Source organism: Hippoglossus stenolepis, chromosome 22, assembly GCF_022539355.2.
Source record: "Hippoglossus stenolepis isolate QCI-W04-F060 chromosome 22, HSTE1.2, whole genome shotgun sequence".
Taxonomy (NCBI): domain Eukaryota; kingdom Metazoa; phylum Chordata; class Actinopteri; order Pleuronectiformes; family Pleuronectidae; genus Hippoglossus; species Hippoglossus stenolepis.
The window spans coordinates 4915384-4940053 of record NC_061504.1 but is presented as its reverse complement, the minus strand read 5'-3'; the positions used below and the strand labels follow the sequence as shown (position 1 = coordinate 4940053).

The following is a 24670-nucleotide window of genomic DNA, read 5'->3' as shown; positions in this document are numbered from 1 at the left end:
ACGTCTTTGTGTGTGTGTGTGTGTGTGTGTGTGTGTGTGTGTGTGTGTGTGTGTGTGTGTGTGTGTGTGTGTGTGTGTGTGTGTGTGTGTGTGTGTGTGTGTGTGTGTGTGTGTGTGTGTGTGTGTTTCTATGCACGTCTTTTATTCATAGGTTTTTTGATAAGATATGTGCTGCCTGCCTGGTTTTGATTTCCAGTTGGAAGCAGAGATTTGAGGTCAGTCCCCTGCAGGGCCTGCACCACTCACAGATCATCAGAAATATCTCAGCTCCAGGGTAAACTGTGGAGGAAACACGCTCATCCATTCCCTTTACATTTGGCTTTAACCCAAGCTTGGGGGTGATTGGAGTGTAATTGGGCAGCTCAGAAAAAAAGAGGGGGGAAAAAAGTCAAACTGTAACAGCGAAATGCGCTGAGGAGGAAACACCATTTGACTGGATAGAAACATTCAAATTTAGGCCAGAGAAAAAGTGAGGAAGGGAGCTCTTGCTGTTTGCTTGAGCAGGTACAGTGCAGGTATGAAGCCTTGGATGATAAGTGACCATCTGTCATCAGGCAAACCGTGAATCCATTTGGAAATACATTGCAATACTGAGTATTCTTTATATCTCTTTAGTGTTGAAACATGGACAATAATGATCAAAATTAATTTTCCAAAAGCAACATTCATTTTGTCATTTAATCGTGATAAAGTGACAGATTTATTGCTAATGAAAGAAAAAGCTATAGTAGCTGCATATTAACCATTGGCTGCATTATTCACAAAATAAGGAGTTATTCAGAAAGGTTTTACAGCTGAATAGCCTCAGATTAAGGAAGCCTGAATCTCAGCTTTCATTTAGTTGCTGAATATTTAATTATCAGAGCCTCTTTTCATTACATCCGTGCTAGGCGGTAGCAGGCTGGTGTATAATTAGTGGTGTCTGTCTGTGTATCTGTCTGTCACAGCCATTACTCGGCCAGTTTTAATCCAATTTGGATTAAACTTGGAAAATTGCTTGGGAGTACAGACAGGACCTGCACTATTGATTTTTTTTGTTTCTTTTTTCAAATCCGTCAAAGGGCAATGGCACAGCATGGGATCATGGGAAGTTTCAGCTTTATGCGGATGCCTGGGAAATGCACTGAAAGAACATACAGGCATCATGACATGGTTTTTAATTCTGTTACAAATTGTATTCATACATATTTATACATGTTCTATTGATGTAATATATAACTAATAACAGTCAGGTTACATAGACAATGTTGTGCCACCATAGAATCTCCCTGGGTTCAAATTAATTACATATAAGGTTTTCTTTACATACCAACTGCAGTTGAAATAGTGGATGGAAAAGATACTTATTTAACCCCAAAGCAGCTCATGTATCACGCACTGACCTGTGCTGTCACTGTGGGTATTATTCATTTAAAATACTGCCAGATTCTTCTGTCTGCAGTTTAATGTGAGTTCGGAAACTGTGCCAGTGTGATCACAGAGCACAGAGCACATTACAGAGTCATTTTACATTTGTCGCACTGGAGCGTTATGCAAAGGATCAGAAATTTGTCCGGCTTCATGCTGTACATGTGATACCAAAAACAAAAACCAGATCTACGAGCTCAGCCCATGACGACTGAGGCCGCCCCCAGCTGTCCACCTCCAATTACCTTAAATCATTCTGAACCTTTTGTCCTTTTGAGATCCGACAGAAACCTGCGCAGAAATCACTGTCCAGTTGTCCCCAGTGTGTGTTTTTGGTCGAGGCCGAGTTTTAAATATCAGAACAGTTTGGTTTTAATAGACGTTTGTGGAGCCAAAGGTCTGCAAAAAGAGTCTCTGATACCCCATCAGACTGGACATAGAGGGGTGTTACCTGACACTGTATGTGTGTGTGTGCGCATGCATGTGTGTGAGCGTGTGTGTGCACATGTGTGCTTTTTAACCCCGGCAGCTGTTCGGCTGTATTACCACCTCCAACACGGGGCCCCAAATTCTCACGGTCACCTACACACACCACACACACACACGCACATGCACACAGATTCCAGTGATTGGCTTGTCTGATAAGGTTTTATATTGCAGCTTTAATACCGTCCAGTCCCTGTGGAACAATGCTGGGTTTGTTTAATGCTCAGAAACAATATCCTGCATTTAATATGGCGCCTAATCTCGTTAACTCATAACCTGCGCTGCTGGACTTCACCGTGAGGTCGGTTCAGTCAGGCGGACATGAGATGACCGGGGGACGTCTTTCTCAAGCTGCAGCGTTAGCGTCAGGACACAGACGGACCATGAAGGATCCCAAAATGTCTGAGATCATACAAACATGCATACAATTGAGCTTTTAAGTTTATACATACATATATTTTCTATATGAAGGATTGGGATTCAGTTTTGTGGTTGATATTGTCTCAGAAATTTTGTTTTTAAGTAAATTATGATGGTGTGTGCTCTCCTACCAATATTTCAGTGTATGGTCACTACTTGGATATTACAGCGCCTCTCTCACTTGTCTGTGTGTAACCGTGCTGTTAATGGTCCTGTGCATAGTTTCTAATGTGACACGCAGAGTAAAACGTGGTAACGGAAACAGTGAGACAGTGAATGAGGGAGAAGTCGAGCGTTATAATTTAACCAGCTGACACTCAACGCAGCTGAATGCTATATAAGTTATAGCTTGGCCTCTGGCGGTATGTATGTGTGTATCTGTGTGTGTGTGTGTGTGTGTGTGTGTGTGTGACACTGAGGTCAACTGGTGTCACGTTTCCTGTGTTCATGTATGATCAGTTATGGCAGTTGTCATCTGCGACTTCTTTCACTTAGCAGAAGATATTTACAAGTCGTTAGTTTTACTTGTACTCAAGGAATTCTGTAGTATGTAGTTGAGAGCAGCCAAATTCTGAGATTCCCCACCAGGCTTTTTCAGTTATATATATATATATAAAATGTGTCTGTATATTTGTGTGTGTCTCTTACGAGGTTATTTTAACTTCAGTTTGAGTAGGATAGACTAAAGAATAAAATATCAGTTTATTCCATATGCTTTTATTATGTAATGTCACCGTTAGCATTGCTGTCAGTTACAGTTAATCATGTATTTGCCTCCATAGTGGCATATTGTACGTTTAAATGTTTTTCTATTGTGCATTTTCAAAGTGTGAGTTAAAAAAAATCAGTAGTAGTAGAAACAGACTTTGTGTACATGAAGCAGATGTTACTTAAACTTCCACTGAAGCTGTGATGCACCAAAGACATGAGAAATAGTGGCAGATGATGAGGAGACTGTAACTCTCCTCACGTTAATCCCTGAGACAAACTCAAAATCCATATTTCTATATCATTTTCCATCTGGTTACCTCTTGTTAGGGGTTTGATTGGCACCTTATTTAATTAAGTCATCACATTTCTCCTCTTGTTTAATGGCCCGGGGCCAATCTCTGTTATAATATTGGCACAACAGCAGTGGATGCATTTTCTTTTGCAAATTATCTTAATGTTGAATAAAAATCTCACTAATGTTTGAATTGTGTCAGTCCAGGACTTAAGATAAGGAGCAATGCATTGGATCAGATATCACTTTTTGGGGGAAATACCTCAAATACTGAAAAATATTTTTGCTCTGATACGTGGTTTGACATCCACCTGACTGGCTCAACATGTTTCCAACATATTTTTACTTCCACATCCTTACTCTTTAATGGGTAATAGGAACAATGCACCTGCTTTAGCACTGACTGTAAACATGTCATTTTAAGATAAATGAATAAATGACAAATGTCATCATCTTCCCAGAAGAAGACAGTTACTAGTATGAGCCTTCAGATTAAAAGCTAAATCCACCGAACCATTTTCCTCTTGAGGGTTGAGGCTTCCTGTCCCTGATGAAGTCAGAGCTTCATTTAACAGGACAACATTCATCACATCTCTTGTTAAAAAAAAAAAAATCAGATTGTTGTTGTGTAAAGGCAGCTGATGGATGATTCCCTGATCTGAGGGATTCGGGCTCAATCACCCTCAGGGGTCCTGTAGTCCAACACTGTGCTATTCATCAGTATTCAGCTGGGACTGTCTCACTTCTCCCAACACTAATAACACAGAGCCGACTGCAGCAAAAAAACATCTCAGGCTGTTGCTGCATGAAATTCAAAAACCCAGACTAGTTTCTATTAGACTTTAATTTGATGCGTTTAAAGCACAGGCAGAGTTTTAGGTACCGTGTGATCCAATAAATGCCTGAGGGTTCACAAACTCAAGTAGAGCAGCTACTGTATCAGCAGAAGTTTTTCGCTCAGGCGTCCTCATTTAATGGAAAGTTCATGCCCTGTCTCTGGGGTCATTGAGAGGCCTTCTAGGAAACGTAATGAAATATATAAGTAACTGAAGAAGTGTAAGGGCCAAGGGCGAGAGGCTCCACCATAATGGTACATTTCAGCACTCCATCAAAAATCTCTCCTGGAATGAGGGGGAACGTGACGGATCGATGAAAGTGGATCTGAGGAGACACATTAAACTGTTTGAGAGAGCGAGAGTAGAAAGGCTGTAGAATTATCACCTTCACTTTTAAGAACCTGGTCCAGATTTTTTTGTGCGAGTCTCAAACTAATCATTATTTCTTCAAAAAGCAAAACCTGACCTGAGAGAGTTGTTTACCTGACCGAGAGATAGATAAAAGTAAAAAAAAGTATACAACTGTTTTGTATCTGACCCCTTTCTGCTCTCCTTTTTCATGTCTTTTTTCTTTTTTGGTTTAAATCCCTTGCTCTCCTCGTTTATATGCTTTATTGTATTATACAATATTGTTATCGCTAGCTTTGTGGATTGAATTTTTTTGTTTTTTCCTTGACAGTCTTGATGAAGCTTATTAATTAATGTTTAATGACGAGAAGTTGTGAGGTGTAACAATAAAAATAGAATGGGACAAATGTATAGAAGCAGATTTGGCATGTGATGCACCAAAGACATGACAAACTAACTCTCCTCACGTTAATCCGAGAGACAAATTTCCGACCTGGTTTCCTCTTGTGCGAGGTTTGATTGGCACTTTATTTTGAAGAAGTCATGGTATAAAGGCACGGTCCTATCAATAATATTGATATAACAGTGGATGCAGATTTGCAGATGATCCGAACATTTTATTAAAATGTGTGCAACATTTGAATTGAACTTGAAAATCTCACTTTTGTTTGCATTGGGTCAGTCAAGGACTTAAAATAAGCAGCAATACATGAGATCAGATGTCATTTTATCAGGAAATGCCTCAAATACTAAAATAACATTTTGCTATGATACGTCTTTTAACATCCACCTGACTGACAGGTGAGAAGTGATGCTCTTCACTGATCACTGGCCCCCTGTGTTTTCACCACATTACATGTTTATGAGTAGAGCTCTTGTAGAGAATTATGCTCAGTGACTGACACTTCAGTATGAGGGTATCAGGTGTCTGGCAGACCCACATACTCATTTCACTTTGCCTCATTATTCTCTCCCTCACAGCCCTGGACTCATCCTCTCTCTCTCTTGTTAAAATGTAGGACACAGTTGAGGCTGAAGCATATTTTTATTACAGATTCACAACTGTAAACCAGTACTCGACTCCATCGTGTTTAGGTCTGAGCCTGATTCATCAGAGATGTAGCAGGAGTGTGAACGAGTGAGGCGGAAGCAGAACATTGTTGGAATGCAAACCTGCATGAACGTTGACCGTTCCCTGGATGAGTAAAACTCCTTCCACGGAAAACGCTCGTCGCTGCAGCAGCAGTCACCTAAACCTTGAGTGTCAGGCCTCCGAAGCCCCCTGGGAGATCCGGTAAAGCGGATTGAGTGCAGATGGGTGGAATAACACAGTGATTCAGCTGTGAGCTTCATGCATGGTCAGCCTGCGGCAATGAAGTCCGCTGTGCTCTTAGAGCTGAGCACTGGTGTCTCTTTTGCTGCTGGCTGTCGGCCCGTGCAGTTCTGGCTCATCACCTCGTTCCTCTTTTATATGCAGACAGCTACTGTATGTGTCTCTGAGCTCTTACCATGAGGTCACCACACAGCTGAACTATGTGGGACATACATTACCTCAATTAAGAAACACAATGGTCAAAAGGTCTGATTCTTTTGTTGGACTCATGTTTATTGACTTGGACCTTGTTGTGTTTGGTTTTTTGGATTTATCTCTTTGTTTGTACTTTTAGGTCTTTATTTCCTGTTTCACTTTGAAGCTTTTATTTCCTTGTGTAAATCACTTCCTGTCGTTGTCTGCCTTCCAGCCTGTTGCATCGCTCTTATTGGGTTCACCTGTGCTTGTTTGCTCGTGTATTTAAGTTGTGTGTTTCCCTGAGCTCATGGCCAGTTTGTCTCTCTCGTTTCTCAGCGTTCTCAGTGTTTCCTTTATACACGAGCTACCTGACTGTTAAAACATACCTGACATGCCCACTTGAATCAAAATTACTTCTCAATATACACGTAATATGTCATATGATTCAGGGACATCTCCTATCATCGTAAAAACAGCGTATATCAACCTTTATAATGAATTCAAAACATTCTGAATTACCCTTATATATCCATTGTCTTGTTATTTAGTTATCATACATAGAAGTACACTTAAAGTCCATTCCAATTGTACAGCTATTCAGTTTTATGTCAAATGTTTCCTTTTCAAATAAAAAATATATTCACACATAAAAGCACTCACTTATAGTGTGAGTGAGTGTGTGTGTCGCACTGAGTAGCCAAGGGCAAATTAGATTAAAATCCCTCACAGTGTGATGTTAATGAAGCCATTATTGACGCCACAATCCCACAGTCAACTCCATTCTTGGCTCCTTCTCCCTTTTCCCCGCTCTCATTCATTTCTCTCATCAGTCTCTGCTGCTTTGTGCCCACATGAATGTAATCATCAGATACACTGGAGTTATATAGAGAGCAGTGTGAAGGATGCTGGAGCTTCACAGTACGCTCTGATATCTACCTTTCATTCATCTTTTCTTTAAGTCTTTCTTTTCTTAACACGATCGACTTATATCACAAAGACATTTAGGTCCATCTCTCATCACTTTATATTTAGGTATTGGTCTGGTGTATGTCACAGTGATTATGTGTCCGAGACTTATTATACAATTTCTCAGGAGACTTATCCAAAACATCCACATTCCAATTCATAAAAAAAAAATAAATAAAAAGATTTCTGTATTCAATTTTTTATTTTTTGAACTTCCATGCTATTAACCATGATTTGGATTAATCTTTTTAGGCCTAAGAATCGAGTCACCGCTCAGATTTTTCAAGAGAGTATTTATGTACGTTTTTGTTTTAAATGCATCAACTCTTCTACGGATACACCTGGCATCCACACTACTCCTGAGTTTTAGAGCTGCTAAAACAGAGAGTTTGGAAACCTTGCTGTCCCCGTCTTAGTTTAAAAACTCCGGGGCTTCGTTTTGGTCGGAAACACAGATGTTTGAAAACGATGACGTAGACACTCATCTACTTGCTGATTGGGTCTTTTTGGTCACGATGTAGCCTTCGCTGATTCGTCTGGCTTCTGTCACATGACCCCCTTACGGGAGAAATCAACCAGCACAGGTCTCAGCTACCAGTGTAGAACGCATCATGAATAATCACAGCTAGAAGTTAAATTCTTACGCTTGTGTGGATAGAGATCCTCTTAGTTTAAAAAACGTAATTTTCAAATGAAATTGTCGCAGTATGGATGTAGAGACCCATGGGACGTTTGTTTTTAGCTCCTCATGAGGTCCATGCAACCTCCAAAAATCCACCAAAAAGAAAATATTTAATACTGGTAGCATCAGTCTCCAATGGAAAAAGAAGAGGAGCCAAAATGAGTTGAACGAGTGTGAGATTCAACATTAAAATCCCCTTGTGGCTGCATCAGTGTCAAGGTTTGTTGAATATTCATTGATGCAGAAGATTTTACAGATGTCACGGGAGGAATGGGGGTGCACTGCATCGCATGTCTTCAGTGGCTCAGCAGCACACGGTTTGTTAAAAAGTGTAAGCTGTTGCGTATGTGCAGTAATTTACCGAGTGTTTTCTTTTTTATTATTATCCGGCTTTATCCTGCTGCCCCTGTTTTTATATGCGGAGTTCATCTGTGCTGCATGGACAGACTTAATGTTGTGCATATGATGATAGCTGTCCGTGACCTAAATCTGACTCGACACGGGGCTTTCATCTTCTTACAGGACAGGTTTTTGATATGTCTGTGTGCTGCAAAAGATCAAAAATGAAGGGATGTGTTGTGGTTTTTATTCCCTTTACCCACTTCTATCCATCTATTTATATCTATTTATATATTTCTTTCTTCCTCACTACACACTAATCACACAACATTAAAATCTGTTGGTATAATCGGGGGGGTAGCTCAGCAACAGGCCTCATTACATTGTTTCCTGATTCCATGAAAAACATCAGATTTGCCATCTGTTTGTGTGTTAAGTGCTTTACAGGATCATTGTAATGCACATGCACATATTAGAGCGGCTGCGGCTCAGGAGGTGGAGCTTTTGCTAAACAGAAGGTCGGTGGTTCCATCCCTGGCTCCCTCAATCCACATACCGTGGTGTCCTTGGGCCCATACCATTTTTTTCCCTCTGCTATTCTGATACCTTGACTTTGTGCTTTCAATGCCAAGTAAAGATCCGATACCAGTGCATTTAAAAAAAACAATAACATATAAAACATATTTCTAAGTCTAACCCTGTATGGAAGTGATGATGTCTCCGCCCATGTTAAATCCTTTGACCTTGAAGTGTTGCATATGGTGCATATGGCATTATACTTGTGGGACTTTCCAGTGTGAAAATGTTGCCAAATTGCACTTTAGCTTATAAGCTGACATTTTGGCTTCTGTGAATTTAGCTAGCTGGCTCCGGCCATCTTCTTCGCTGTCCTAGAAACAAAACTTGCCAGTGGCAGTACAGCACAACGTCTGTTCTGAAGCAGCAAAGAAGAAGTGATTTCAGGGGGAAAAAGGAAAATCGCACTTTTATGTGGTTAAAACTCATGCAATTTGAAGACGTGATGTATCGGATTGGTGCGTCAATTTGCACACTCGTCGATGCCTGGCTCTGCATTTTCAGCAGTAATGACATATTGATGTTAGTATCAGAACATCTCGACTAAATTGCCCCCCGACAGCTGTGGGTGTGAAGGATGTGTGATCGACCAAGTGATTTGTGTGAATGTGTGTGCGAGTGGGTGAGTGTGACTTGTGCTGTAAAGAATTTTAAGTGGTCAAAAAAAAACAGAAAAGGGCTACAGTCCAACTACCATTTAACTGCATTTGACTGAGAAAACTCAAAATTAAAATAATGAGGATGAAGTTTGTCGCTCTCAACCACAATTGTGTTAATGTCGAGTTTTGAATGCATGTCTTTCTCAGTATAGGCCATAACACTTGATAATGTTGCTTACATTATTCAGATGCCATTAACTCACTCTGCTACAGATCTAATGGTTTAAAGGGTTGGCACAGCGGTCGTGCCGGACCAACTGTGTGGCCTATTATATAGACAACATAAATTCTCTGTAATCACTTATTTACTGACCATTACATGCACCATTGACTGTTACGAGATTAGCAGGAAGATATAAAGATATAAATGTATAAAGAAAGTGAAAATGGGGAGATAGACTTAAGTAGTTACTGAGGAAGAGTGTGTGTGTGTGTCAAGGAGCAAGAGGAGAGAGACACCGAGCTTTTAGCGAATGTTCAGCTTGTTCAGCCCTGAGGCAAATAGCACTCACACAAATTCACACATCCAGTCCTCCACCTGTGACTTCATACATCATTGTATCCTCCACTGTCCCGGAGTGAAAATTACTACGACGGGAGAGAAAGGTGTGTGTGTGTGTGTGTGTGTGTTGTGTTTTGAAAAAAACCCTAATGGCTTGCACCCTTTAAAGATGTGGACAGTGTAGTGATAACAGCTGATTTTTGGAGGTGTGTGTGTGTGTGTGTGTGTGTGTGTGTGTGTGTGTGTGTGTGTGTGTGTGTGTGTGTGTTGGCAAGACCACAGGTTAGTGTTTTGTTTCCACTACAACTCAGAAACATCATAAATCATTTAGACCTTTATTGACATTAACAGTGTTCAGTGGCAGCTGAACAAATTCAAATGAAACTTATGACCCATGAACACAACATTAGTCTTTGGTCTGTTGTAAATGTAAATGTAGCTGAACATTATGGATATATTTATCCTCTTTCAGTCAGAGAGGAAAAGTGAGAGTAAAAAATGACTGGATATGAGACATATCCCCTGAAGCTTGTCATGTATATGCCACTGCCACACAGCATCTGGTCAGGTCATGGTTGCATTGGTCAGTTGGTTTTGAAAATACAGAACAGCTCTCTTAATATTTGTGTGTCTGTCTCTCTCTCTTTCTCCTGTAGTTGTGGCAGTGGAGCCACTGGTCCGAGGCCTGAAGAAACTCCCAGAAGATATTGACTGGTCGTACTCAGGTCTGTGCGAGTCCATTTTTAACCTTTTCCATTTCCTGTCCTTACAATTGTAAAACCGGTTGTCATGTAACTCTTACGCAGGCGTTGCACAGCTGACAGATTCCCAGTGTTTTCAGTGGTAGGTGGTATTTGACAGGAAGTTGGATTGTTGAGAGTATACCTGTGCAGAGAACTTGTAAAAAGGCAGCAACAGCTCTGTGCAGTGAATAAAAGAATAAATGCAAAGTGAAATACATTGATCAATACATAACAGTACTAAAACTACAAAGAAATATACAACTTGTTACAGATTGTGCTTTGTGGGTGGTGTTAGTGTCTTGAAGTCATTCATTACAGTCACATAGTGTATCTGACAGCTCTATGGGGATTTAATCAGCCAAGCACATCTAAGGCACAAGATACATTTCACAAATACAAATGTATTTCTTTTTTCAGTGTGACAAGCATACCAGCATTTTTCATGAGCAGTCTTTTGTTCCCAACCAGGAGCGAGTGAATGTGTCCCCATGGGCCTGCCTAGAGAGAAAGCGCTGCACCCAGCATGTTTTTACAGGGCGGTCTACCTCTTTTTTTTGCGTGGCTAGTCCAAATACTTCTTGTTGAAAATCTCTGGATTTCAGAAAGGTGCTGATGTCCTCACTGTAGCTTCTTTTTATGTAACCAGTCAGATGACGCAGGACTCGTCACCTTGTTACCCAAGAATATAGAAGCTTGTGCTGGCCGCGTCACAGCAAAGACATTACAGCCTGTTTGAGGGAGTTGATCGGCCTGACACTGAATGCTGCTGTTGGGTGTTGGGCTTTTTTCATCAGTAAGAGTGTTATTATTTGTGGAGTCATCACAGCATGACTCCTTACTCTGACAGGTTCAACAATACAAAATATAAGCCCAAATGTCCTCCAATTGGTGCTTGATGTGAAAAATGAACAATGCTAGTCTACCATGAAACGGCTGCGATGATGCGGTGATAAAAATAATAATGACGATGATAACAACAACGAACGCTAAGGCCGCTTTACAAACCAAGGACTGAAAATAATAGTGAAAATGGTGGCTGAAGGACAAAAGTTGTTTTGTTTTTTTTAAAGGGTGTCCAGGTATGGGGCAGTGTGGATCTCTGCTGGGAAAGAGTTCAAATGGTCGGGGCTGCTACACTGAATGTCCTGCCTCTGTGGACTCTCAGGCTTGTACAGGGGATAGTGAGCAGAGCGTTATTTGAGGACCGTAGGTTCCGTGATGGAGTGGGGCGGAGAAGGTCAGACAGATACTTAGGGGCCATTTATAGCTGAGGAGGAGGATTTTGTGTATGATGCAGGACTTGACCAGAAACCAGTGAAGATGGATTAGAGTGGGGGTGATGTGCTGCCAGGGCTTGATTCGGGTGACAACAATGGCAGCTGAGTTCAGCTCATACTGCAGCCTGTCCAGGTGCTTGCTGGGTACCCCGTACAGAAGGTGATGAAGGCGTGGTGAGGGTCTCTGATTGCTGTTCTTTTTCGATTTGAACTGTACATGGAACACATGGAACACAAAACTGTTTCTCTAAATGACTCCAATTGGCCTCTTCAACCATCAATCATATAGGAAGCTAAAGGTGGGTTGTTCGGGTTGCCCTCTGCGCAGAAAGCCCAAGAGACTGTCCCATCGGCCCCAACAGTCTAATTATCACATAAACTGAAGAAATAATCTATTAACATCTCCCGAGGGAGCTCGAGCCCAGATCTGCCTCGGGGCATATGGTTAGATGACATCAGCTAACCCGGCACGGAGCCCCTGCCGCGCTAAGCTGCGGTCCGACAGAAACAAAGAAGGTAATGGTCCCAGAGGGAGAGATTAGCTTCTTAGTGGCCAGGGGGAACGAGGATGAGCGATCTGGCTCAACAAGTCGTCAGTGGGCTAAACACAAAGCTATTAAACTTATTAACCTGCACCCCAAATGGATTGCTGGGGACAATAGACACGAGTGACTGAAATTGTTGTTCCCTCGACACCCAAACTGAACTTGACAACCACTCTGTAAGAGATTCAATCCAATTCTAATGAGTTGGGCCTGAGGATGGGAGTTAATCTGTGTGTGTGCGCCTGCCATAACATGACATGCAGTGACATTTTGAGCAGCCAGTCACAGTGTTTCTTGGCAAATGCTGTTGTCCAGTAAACTACATCCAGTATTTGGCTCTGTTCTCTCAGCTGCTCGAAGGGGAAGCTTGCCTAGAAAGACACATAGTAACATTACAGTGTCACGGAAAAAATCCATGTCGTCCATCTTTTGATACACACTATGGTTCTGTGTGGAACAGAGCCAGAGTGGAAGTGAAGCAACTGTGCTTATATGAACTTGTTAATTGAACATCCATTTAAAACGAACTTGGCGCACAGCGTTTGTGTGAAACCTGTTAATGAGCCAGTGCAGTGACTCAGGCCAGATTCACCCACATGCACCCAGGGATGCCATTAGATTTTGTTTATGTGACTTGTTCCCACTCATATTTGATGAAGCAGCAGGAATGTCAATAAATCCAGTTTTGCAGTTTTTTTTCCCTCTCTGTCAATCTTTACAACCAAGTCTGAGACACACACACACACACACACACACACACACACACACACACACACACACACACACACTGTTTGTCCAAGTGTAATTTAATTTTTTGGTATGAAAGATGAAAAACCTATCTGCTATAGAAATTGAGATTTTTCCATCATTGGCTCCCTCGCATTTCCTTCTTTCTCTCTTTCATCTCTCTCCCTTTCTTTCTTTCTCTCTATCTTTCTACATGATATTCAGAACGTCTCAATTTTCCCTGTGTTGCAGTTCATCACACCTGAAGGCCTCTCAGTGGCAGTTCAGTTGGATTCACTGTAACTTCAGCCATTCTGCTGTGTGTGTGTGTGTGTGTCAGTGTGTGTGTGTGTGTGTGTGTGTGTGTGTGTGTGTGTGTGTCAGTGTTGAGTGTGTGCATGTGTTCACAATCTTGTTTTTCTGACCAGCTCTGTTACGTGCCCTGCGTTGTGCACTGAGCCGTGAGTAAAAGCATTAACATTTGAAAGAGGCGCACTTCATTGTGAGGCACCGTGCACAGCTTTTTAGTTAGGTCAGAAGTAGAGGGGGACAAAAGGAAAATAAAGGCAAATAAAAGAAAGAGGGGGCCAGGAGAGTGAGAGGGTGAGTGATGGAGAGACGGAGAGTTGAATTTGAAAAAAAGAGCCCCACAGTGAAAGGACGAGAGAGGTTTTAAAGTGGGCTAAATCAAAACCTTTTCAAATTGCTTTTATTTAACAAACTGGTTGTACGATTACATTTTTTAATAAAGGTTAAAACTCATAATTCAGAAAAAACACAATCACATATAAAAGCTATTTCACATCTGTACCATACATATAGTTAACAACAAGCCAATCAATCATCATCATGCAGGATAAAGAGTTAATTATAGATCAGCAGTGAATGGTGGGGGGAAGGCACATGTAGCAACAAAGTCCTTTTGTGCGATATACAATCTAAACTGTGTGGAGCTAATGAATTGATCCGGCTCCGATCTGAGAGACAGTTTTCTTTTTTTCTTTTGCTAACTTGTTACAATTCACCATATTTAAAGTCTTAGGAGAAAGGCTCAAACTGAAAAATTAAGATGCAGGAAATGCAGTTAGATGTCTGGTTCGTTTTCTTCTTTTTTTCTAACTTGAGTGTGTGGATGCCTCATTCCATCGCAGCCTGACTAAATGGCTGAAAGCAACAAAACAGACAGAACATCTCCGTCTTCCCATCACTATAATTTCAGAGCGCACATACAAATCATAGGTCATAGTACTGCTAAATTTGGGTGTATTGAAAACCGGAAGTTATCTTAAAAGAGCCGAAACTCCCATAACTATAATGAACAAAATCTGAGAAATAAAAATCTCACAGCTCTTCCAATCATCATTCGGATTTTATACTGTCATGCCTATAGTCTGTATCTTTAGGCAGCTTATTTATTTCCCGAGCAGTTCATGATCTAATATCTCTTACACAAGCCAAGAAGACTCTGTAGTGTTGGTGTTTGCCACACAGTTGAGCATATCCCTGTGAGCATGAAGCCCTTAAAGTTATTATCTTTGGGATTTCTGTTTGGCAGTACTCTGGTAATCGTGGTAAATACCACATGTGCCAGAATTCTGGAGGTAAGAAAAACTCTTTGAGCATCTTTTTGTGAAGCAACTAGTGTGTCTGTTCTAAAGTACAGCCAAACAAACTCACATATTTGAATGAAGAATTTGTTCAGTGATTGCCACGACGACGCGGCCTCATGCTGCGCAATGTTTTTGCAGTTGTAGTTTTAAAGCTGGAGGTTTGTTGTTGCCCGAAGCTCTATATCAAACATCTCACCATGTCTGTGCTGCAATATGTAAAACTATGAAACTGACAATTGAATGCAGTCACATGATCAGTTCTTGTTCGGTAGATGGACTAGTCACACTCAGCCCTGAACTCTGTGACAAACAGTAAACCACCCTGTGCTTTGTCTGTCATGGTTTTAAAGGGAAGTGCTTTAGCATGAGCTGTTACTTAATCCAGCTGTGATTACATTACATTAGTGAGCCTGTATCAGTGAGATACAAAGTTCCAGACCAACACTATATGCATTGTTTCCTTTTAATCCCGTGTGCACACTGAGGCCATTTGAATCCTGTGCAGGAATGACCACTAACGATGGAAACAACTATCATTTTATTTTAGAATATAGGACCAGATGGTGAATATCCCTTGTATGTTTGCAGGTCTTCTGCACAATTTAAGTTACCAACTACCAGTAGATGTTTTCAGGTGTTAGCGTCCACCAGCGGATGTTAGGGACATAACTTCAGTTGTGCACCTTAGCGTGATCAAGTGTTTTGGCCTCGTAATCAAGGATACAGGCCGAACGTGAGGGTACGCTGAGGCTAGAGGTAAATCAGACTAGCTACTGGCTTGTATGGCAGTACTATGAATAGAAATTATGATTAAGAATATATTGAAATTTAAGATTCATAAAAATGTTTAAGAATGTCTCTGTAAAACTGCCTTTTAGTTGGATTGAGTTATTAAATTTGCTACGGGTACAGATTTGATCTTTTTTTCGCATTGCAGATTTCACAATTATATTACTTATATCCACGCCAGCTTCCACTTTGTAGTACTAACTGTACATTTACTACAGTACAATGAACAGTGCAGTAATAACTGTACATTTTGTACTTGTGTTTATGCATGAAACATTCCCTCCTCCTCCTCCTCCTCCTCCATCTCCATGTTGTCCTCATCATTCCTCTGCTTTGTCTCTGAGGGGTTCCTGGGATCCTTCTGCCTGGAAGACACCCCCCAGGTCCCCATCTGTTGTGTGTGTCTGTGTGTGTGTGTGTGTGTGAGTGCGCGTGTGTGTGTGCTTCTAGCTAAATGCAATGAGATGGGATATATTTTTCAAAGCATAGTGTTCAAACGCCACAGCAGAACTACACATACTCACTGGACTTGTACTGAGATTTTTTACCACCACTGCTTCTTCTTATACCTTCGTTCTCTACCTCTGTATCTGTGTCTCTCTCTCTCTCTCTCTCCTCTCTCTCTCTCTCTCTCTCTCTCTCTCCTCCTCTGTCTCCTCTCTCCTCTTGATCCAACTAAGACATAGCCGGGGCCATTCAGGCTTCAATACTCCCCGAGCGCTTTATCTGGAGAACACACACACACACACACACACACACACACACACACACACACACACACACACACACACACACACACACACACACACACACACACACAGACATGTACAGATTTTAAATAAATGAATACTGCCTGTTCACATAAGTTGGTAAAACCCCGCCGGTGAACCGTTTCCTGATGCTCTTAATTATGGGATTGGAGAGAAAAGTGGACTGTGACAGACGCCAAACGCTTTATATGTTCACATTTCGAATCAGATCACAGCCTCGATTAAACGGTGCCGTAGTTTCCAAGAAAAGACGTGTCTCTGCAGCATTAGTACCAGCAGCTTCTCCTCGCCGCTCCGTCATCAGGATTAGGCTGATATGAATAACAGGAGAGGCTGTGTGATGGCTGCGTCTTACCAAACCCCGGCAGAATTCTTTATGTAAAATTCATGTTCACCACGGAAATGCAAATCTGGGTCATTGTGCTTGTATGAGCAGTTTACATTCGTAGACTCACTTTGCATGTATGCATTCCGTGTACATGTCACTCTGTTTTAGATAAAGGGAAGATAACAGCGGCCGTTTCCAAGATGCTGTAGCTGCAGTGGTTGTGTTCAGACTCACATGAGTAGTGAATGAAAGAAAGCACACAGCTCATACATGTCAGCTGGCGTTAAAATGCATTTGGGGTCATAAGATAGAGCTTGACCTCACAAAAGTACAGGTGTGAATCAAAGTGTATATACCTGGGTCGGGTTTGGTCACGTTGGCTGGGCCTGTACTCAGGGAAAAACATGGGGCTTGGGTCGGATTCAGACACACAAAACGAAATGTCTGTTGGATTCGGGTTGTGCGCCGCAATTTTTTTCTCCTGCATGGTCCAGGCAGCCCGAGCGAGTGAATGCAGCCAAGATGTATTGTGGAGGGAATTTGATCCGATTGGCCGAACCAGCTCTGAAGGTGGTCAGGGACTCGTAATGCAATTGTGTTGTCAATCAACATACAATTATGTGGAGAAAACACAAAGCATACCTCACATTATTTAGGAAAGCTGTGGATGGAGTAAAGATGAGACCGATGAAGCAGTCACAATATCACAGCTTCACAGATCATCCATCCATCACCCTCTATTCTTCTTTTTTTCTTTGAACCTCAACATATGAAAGGAGGATGAGACAAGATCTAAGTCTCATGTGGACACTGGTTGTCTCCCCTACTTTCTCAGTAAATGTGAGACAAAGTTGGCAACAACTGGTAAACACGCTGTCGTAGCTTTAGCTGAAGAGGACACAGATATTTTCTGCGAGTAAAGCGAGGATTTTTTTTTGTTGATTAGGGTGGTAAGAAACTCAACCACGAACGAATATTGTTATGTTTCTGCAGTGTGTAGGAATAAAGGCTGTCACTTTTTTTCATAAATCAAGTTTGAACGACTTTGACATGTTCAAAAGTCGACAAACAGCCTCACTTTTGTTCATTAATTAGCCGAGAAATTAAACTTTCTCAAGCCACTTCTCTGATGCTTTGGTTTCATGTTCGTCTGCTCAGGATTGTTTTGCCTGCCCGTGACCTCAAAACAATATAACATTATACTGACTTACTTTACTGATAGGTCAATAGGTCAAGCTGATAGTGATCGCCCTCTGCTGGATCAGCGGCGGCAAAGATCTTGGCGTGACGGGCTGCCACGCAGTATTGTTACCAGCGGAAACTGTGCTAGGATCCTGTTAGCCAGATAACGTAAAAATACTGGCACTGCTGATTCCAAATTAATGTCACAAATGATACAGACGCATTCTCTTTTCAAATTATGAGTGAATCAGCCAGGGAATAAAGCTGCTGATGACTAATTGGTTGATCATAATACTCACCACGTCGCTAATCATTCGTGATTACCTCACACACACATGACATCAGCGCCCTTGTAAGTAATTTAAAAGTCGAATCAGCCACTCTACATCATCCCATGGGTTATGTTTTGATGCATATTCATTGTGGTATTGATCTGTCTTTCTGCTGGAAGCCTTTGATTACTCTTTGTCATTTTTTTACTGTCATATTATTAATTGGAGGGTTTCAGTGTCTCATAGCTCTTTGTAGAGGCTTTTACACCATGACTTTGATCCCAGTTATCTGAGTGTCTCCCAGTCAGCTGTCTGTTTGATTGTGTCCCCCCCCACCCTCCTCCTCTGTCAGCTCATGTGTCTGCTGTTTCCTTTTCTGTGGATATTTGTGCGCTCACCCCACAATAACCGCTCTCTCTCTTAGTCACCAAATACTTTAGGCTGGCTGCTCTTCTGCTCCAGTTGTTGCTCAATCTGTGCGGCTGCTCCCAGAGCCTTGTAATGATGCAGAGGTGTGTATGTGTGTGTGTGGGGGTTTCTGTACACAAATACACACTCTGTGCTTCCCATTTTCTGTCCTTGTTTTTCGCTTGCACCAGTGGGTAATGAGTTCAGTGGCCGTAGTTTCTGCATGCTGTCGGCCTCCTCTGACCATGAGAGGAAAGTGTGTGAACAATGAGTACCTCAATATTTAGGGAAGTCTGCATTGCACGCTCATGTTCACTAACATGGCCAGTTTAAGAGCTCTACAAACATGGGCAGTAATCCGTAAACCTAAGTGTACATAGCTCTGAGCATAACTCAGCCCTTTGATAGTCTTGAACAAATGCTAAAAACTGAAGAGGGTACAGAGGGGGTAAAGGGGGGCGAGGGAGGCCGGGGCTGGATGTTGAGTGAGAGTGTCATTGTCGTGACATTCTCAGGCCATTAAAAAATGGAGAGTGACACACATTCTCAAGGCACCTCTTCCTCACAGGGATCTTTAGAAGTGCAGGACCTTTCCCCTTCAGAAGTGGGCCTGGAGTGGCCATCAGGCTACATCCACACCACTATGTCTTCCTTCAGTATGGCATCCACTCTGCTATGTATACGTTCGGCATAACCCACAGTGCTCTGGAGTCCTAGAGCGGCTAAAACTTGGAAATGCTGTGTAGCAGACATGATGTGTAGGTTACATTAGATCAGATTCAACTTTATTGTCATTTCACTTCGTAAAAGTACAACAAATTGTAGATCAAGGTGCTGATGAGGCAACATTTACAGGTGAAAGTTTGTGTCATATGTTGTAAATAAACATGAAAAAAACACAGATATAAAAGGGCAGCAAGGAGAACTATTTACAGATATGGCATATATGAGTATGTACAGATGCAGTGAGAAGAGAATCTTATCTAATATAAGATAATATATGAGACAAATTGCTTTGTAAGATTGCTAAATAACAGATAACAGACGTGGAGGAGAGCTTTTATTCAAGCAATCTGTTGTAAATCGACTTAATTAACTTGCCCACATTTGATTAGAGGTCGTTAACTTTAACATCAATTTTATGACCTAGACACATCCAAAAAGGTTGACTGTGTATCGGCATCATCCTTTAAAACACTTTTACCACGTTTCATCACAGTAACCCTAACCTTACAGTGATATTATATTATACATGTAAGTGTTCTTCTTCAAAGAAGGAGGGCCATTGCAACAGGGTAGACGAGGCAGGCAATTTACATCCACAACAATGAGAAATATATCTGTGAACCACTTCTAAATTCTATGATCGGCTGCAGGAGACGGCAACAACACCATGGTCTGAAACCTCCTAATGAGGCCCCATGCCATTAGCTTCCTGCCAAAAGCTTCATCATTTTAGAGCTTGGTTGAAGAGAGAGGGGGTTTTGTTTAATGTAGGGTCCCCTAGGATCCCCTCATTCCCTGGTCCTTTGAAAATCTCCTGTACAGAAGCACACTTTTTTATGCAAGTAAGTTTTATTTCGTTTCTTAACCTTCATTCTGTACATTTAGACGTTAAATCGGTGTCGAGAGGCAGTCTGCCGTTGTTTGATATTGAACTGAGAAGCTGCAGTCTGGTCTCGGTCATGTCTCACTCCAGAGAGTTCCCCATGTTCTCGCGTCTAGACGGAGCCATCAGAGATCACAGGAAGAGCATACTGGGGGCATACGGGTTTTTCTTTTTTTTCTTTCTGAATAATCTGACAGGTCTGATTGTCAGATATGGTGGCTGCTGACAGGCCGTCATTACCATAGAGTAGATCTCACTGAGCGGCTGATGTGAGAGAGTGTGTGTGTAGTCCTTTCTCTGCCATACATAATAGATTCATTTAGTAGCTCAGATCTTATCCGCTTCAGGCTCACTCCATTATGTCAGTCATTGTGTGTGTGTGTGTGTGTGTGTGTGTGTGTGTGTGTGTGCGCGCCCCCATGAATGCAGAGATGCTGCAGACTAAAAGTGACTGAAGTCTTCTTTCACACATGAGGAACATTTCTTATTCCTGAGCTCATTCGTCTGCTGTGTTGAAGATATCCTGCAAACACAAACTGATTGAAACACACATGACAGCAGCTGTGGCGGAGCAGTGCCTCTTTAATTGGTAAAAGTCTACATTGAATATTAATGTGTCAGAGAATTGGATGATTAAAACATTTTTTGGGCCTCTACTGTACACAGTGGATGTAGTGCAATGTCGAGATTATCATTTGAAGTGGTTAAGCAGACATATGCAATATATGCAGTATATTTATCAAACCAGAATGTCACATAGGAGGGTGCATACCCCCTCCCAGGCCATCAAGATCCATTAATTCTTGTCTGAAAAATCAAGGAAAATGTCAAATTAAAAAAACAATTTTGGATCTGCCCCCTGATCCGGATCCACATCAAAATTCAAAGGATTTTCCCCTGTGTCATGCCCCACCCCTCCAATCTCCAAATTTAATGGAAATCGGGATAGTTATTTCTACATAATCCTGCTAACTAACAAATATACAAATGCAGATGAAAACATATCTTCCTTGCTGGAGGTAACAACGATTATTTGCCATCAGACAGCTCCAGACGATTTTTTTGTTTTGTTCAATCCTCTGCTTTCATGAATCATGTTTAATCACCAAACTCAGTTTCATTCCATAAAACATTTCAGCTACTGGGAGACTCTTGACAGGATGAGGCTCAAAGGAATAACCAGGGTAACTAAACTGGAGTTACCTCTAGCAATCAAAGCTGCTCTGCTCTCTCTCTCTTTCAACAATGGACGCATTTTTTAAATCAGACTGGGTAAAAACAACATCATTTAATCTCAATTTGCATATGGAGCGGGTAACTGAGATCTGGTCACAAGTGGCCACAGAGGCTCACTCTAAACACAATTCAATACGAGGTGTGAACACACAAACACAACACTGTCCACTTGTGATTGGATATCTCAGGACGGATGTCAATGCCAGGTCTGAAGAGGGTCGATGTCAGCTCTGTTGTTTTGATAGTGTTTATGTAAAAATGCTACAATAGGCGAGTTTCAGTAGGAAGCAGTTGAAAGTTGTTTACAGAAATTCAACTAATTCCCTTGTGATGAACTGATTCCTGATTTTTTACGAAAAAACGCAAAATCATTTGGTACTGTTTCTTTTTTTTATATCATTATAAATTCATTATCTTTGGCTTCTGGGCGTCTGTAGGGATATTTTTCTCGGTATGATTGGATGGGTTTTAAAACCAATCTTTAGTCATCTATATTTATACACTGCAGCATCTGGAACATTTAGGAAATAGAGAGCTCTCTGTGCATGAAATGAGGTTAAACTGTTCAACTGCTTCTGTCTCCTCCTGCCAGCCAAACAATAATGCAGATTCCGAGGCACCGCCCCTGAGTTAAGCTAAACCAAGAAACATTTTTTTGCTTTTAATATTTGATACATATTCAGCTATTTTTACCGACAGTGATGCAGACAGGAGCAGACAGTCCTCAAAAAAGTGAAGCCCTCCATTATTCAATTTAATAAACCAGCGTGTTTTCTGAACGGTTAGCTCGCTCAGCAGTGCAGAACCTTCTCGCAGAGGGTGAAATCAGCCCTGTGTGTGTGTTTGAGAGAGAGAGAGAGAGAAAGAGATGAAAGAGTGTGTGTGCGCACGCACTGATGTATCGTGCAGCTGTGTTTCATGCTGAGAAAGTGCTCATTGAGAAACACAACTGTGTACATACTATCTGCCTCTCTCCTCCTGCCTAATCTTACACCAGGTCAGCTCCCTTGAATGTCTCTCTCTCTCTCTCTCACACACACACTTTTCCTTTCCTTTTTTCCCTCTTCTTTCCTGTCTTTGTCTTCTGCTCCCCTCCACCCTCATGTCTCATACACTTCATATTTTGTGACGTCCATGTCTTCTCCTGTGTCCTCTCTCCTCCCTCTTGCGCTCTAACCTTTTTGTCCCCTGTTGCTCCATCTCTGTTCTCCTCTTGTACTCAACGCAGTCTCCTCCTCTGTGGTCTCACCTCTCCTCCTCTCTCCTCTCACCTCTCCTCCCTCGGGGAGTCAGGGCTAAGCTGAAATGAAAGGGGTACTGGGGTAAACGGAGCAGTGGGATCAGGTGTAAATGGTTTGTGTCTTGATCTTGACTCCTTTGACAACTGGTTGCTCTGTTGGCTGCAGCAGATACATTTAGGATTATTCCAGACAGCTTTACTATTTTACTATATTGTACAGCTTTTAATCATTGTGAACTAAAATTACATTTAAACAAATCATCATGTCAGAAAGGGCTCTTATTATCTTGACCACTTTACCAACTAGAACGGCAATCGGGGAATACCTTCACAAGGACCAACAGTCCCCTTAAATTGAGTCGCTCATAGAAATCAGTTCCCTAAACATGTCTGATATTTTCATAAAGATCCAAGAATTATTCCCTGGGAAAGATGTGTAAATGTCAAACACCCTATTTTGCGATCGTGGCTATTTCCCATTAGACAAATCTTCCCCAATAATGAATGGGTTCTACCTTGGCCCATATCCTTCCACCAAATTTCAATAACATGCGTTTTGGAGCTTGTAATAGAAAAACAAACAGTAATGAAAACGTACCCTCCTTGATGTAGGATAAATAAATGCATGATTTTGCATTACTGTCTTTCTATTCTTACTATAGAACCTCAAATCTGTATTTTATTGATTGTGACCCCATCTATTGAATTTGATTTATAATGGTTTTAAAATGCAGAAGCAGAGAGGGACAGAGGGCAAAACTAAGAAAAGAAATAGTATAATACTGATAATATTTCTTATTCAAAAAAGCAGACTCTGCTTTAAACGTTCCCCACATGAATTTCAACAACAATAGGTCTGACGTCCTCACACTGGCTGCATCAGCGGGCTTTATTCTGGAACTACTGTGAAAAAGCAAGTGGAAGTCAGAGATATGAAATGTAATTTCCATATTTAATCATCCAAATTTTACTCCTTGACTAAATGTGAGTTGGTGTCCGTGTGTTTGTGGATTTGAATGAAGACGGGGAAAGTCGAGCTTCAGGGGATTTTTTATTCCTTTCTCCAACCTGTCAGCTACTTGTTGCCATGGTAGCATTATGTCAGAGGAGCAACTTAGCGAGTGCGTTTATGTTATGATGCTGACGGATGAGGCTGAAGTGGCCAGACGACAGACCCCGTCATTTCAGCCACACACACACACACACACACACACACACACACACACACACACACACACACACACACACACACACACACACAGTGTATTAGCACCGTCATATAAAATGTAGATGAAGATGGAAATGTGGAACCAAACGTACGGATACCACTCAAATTGAAATAATGAACTGTGCCACAAAAACACAGCTTTGTGAAAAATACATTACTATTTGACTGTTTATATGTATGTTTTGATCTATAATTTATATCGGGAAATGTATAGTATTGAGGTGATAGATTGTATCTCTGGCTCAAAACCAAAAGGAATAAGAGCCTTCGCCAAGGCTATTGGCCACTTTATCATCATATTGGTAATGATAATGACCACTCAAAGTGCTTTACAGAACTTTACAGTTTGCCATTCACCCATTCACACACATATTCATACAGTGCAGTCAGACATTCAATTGGCAGCACTTTTTTCTATGAGGGGCCATTCAGCATCTTGTCCAAGGACACTTCAGGATCATTATCAGGATCTGCACGACATTTCACCTGTTCATAGATATTATCAAAGTTCAACTAAGCTAACTCAGCACTCAAAACCCTGAACTGGAGAATCAGTTGGATTTTTCCGTTGTCGTGAACACGCTGTTGTTTTCATTGACAATGTCAATGTCTAAAGAGTGCCTGTTTACTCAGTTTATCCAATTTATTGATATTTAAAGTATTGCTTTTCATTGGGCCCTAAACAATACACATACCAGGTGTGAAGCTGATAAGGTGAATGGTTCTCAAGATATGCAGGCCATGAACACACAGACTGGACGGTTTCTGGAATTATTTTATAGATGTTAAAACACTGCAATGTTAAAGAAACCAGAAATAATCCTGGATCCTCATCCTGAATCAAATCCGCACCAACAGTTAATGTTAATATTCAGGGTTTTTTCACTCGGTTGTAACTTTGTGGTATGTGTTTTTTGTCCATGACAATAGTGGTGGTTATTATGTGGCCTCTTGTATGTCTGGTGTTGTTGGG

At 41.4% G+C, this 24670-nt stretch overlaps 1 protein-coding gene across 2 annotated transcripts in view; it reads left to right on the top strand.

Annotated features, from left to right (window-relative positions):
* The window catches only part of ptprz1b (protein tyrosine phosphatase receptor type Z1b), a 64850-nt gene that overhangs the window by 12206 nt on the left and 27974 nt on the right, over nucleotides 1–24670 (top strand). For both annotated transcript variants that reach the window (XM_047338490.1, XM_047338489.1), the window contains exon 2: nucleotides 10391–10459. In XM_047338490.1, the coding sequence (XP_047194446.1) occupies nucleotides 10391–10459 (69 nt within the window). The remainder of the gene's footprint in view (nucleotides 1–10390; nucleotides 10460–24670) is intronic.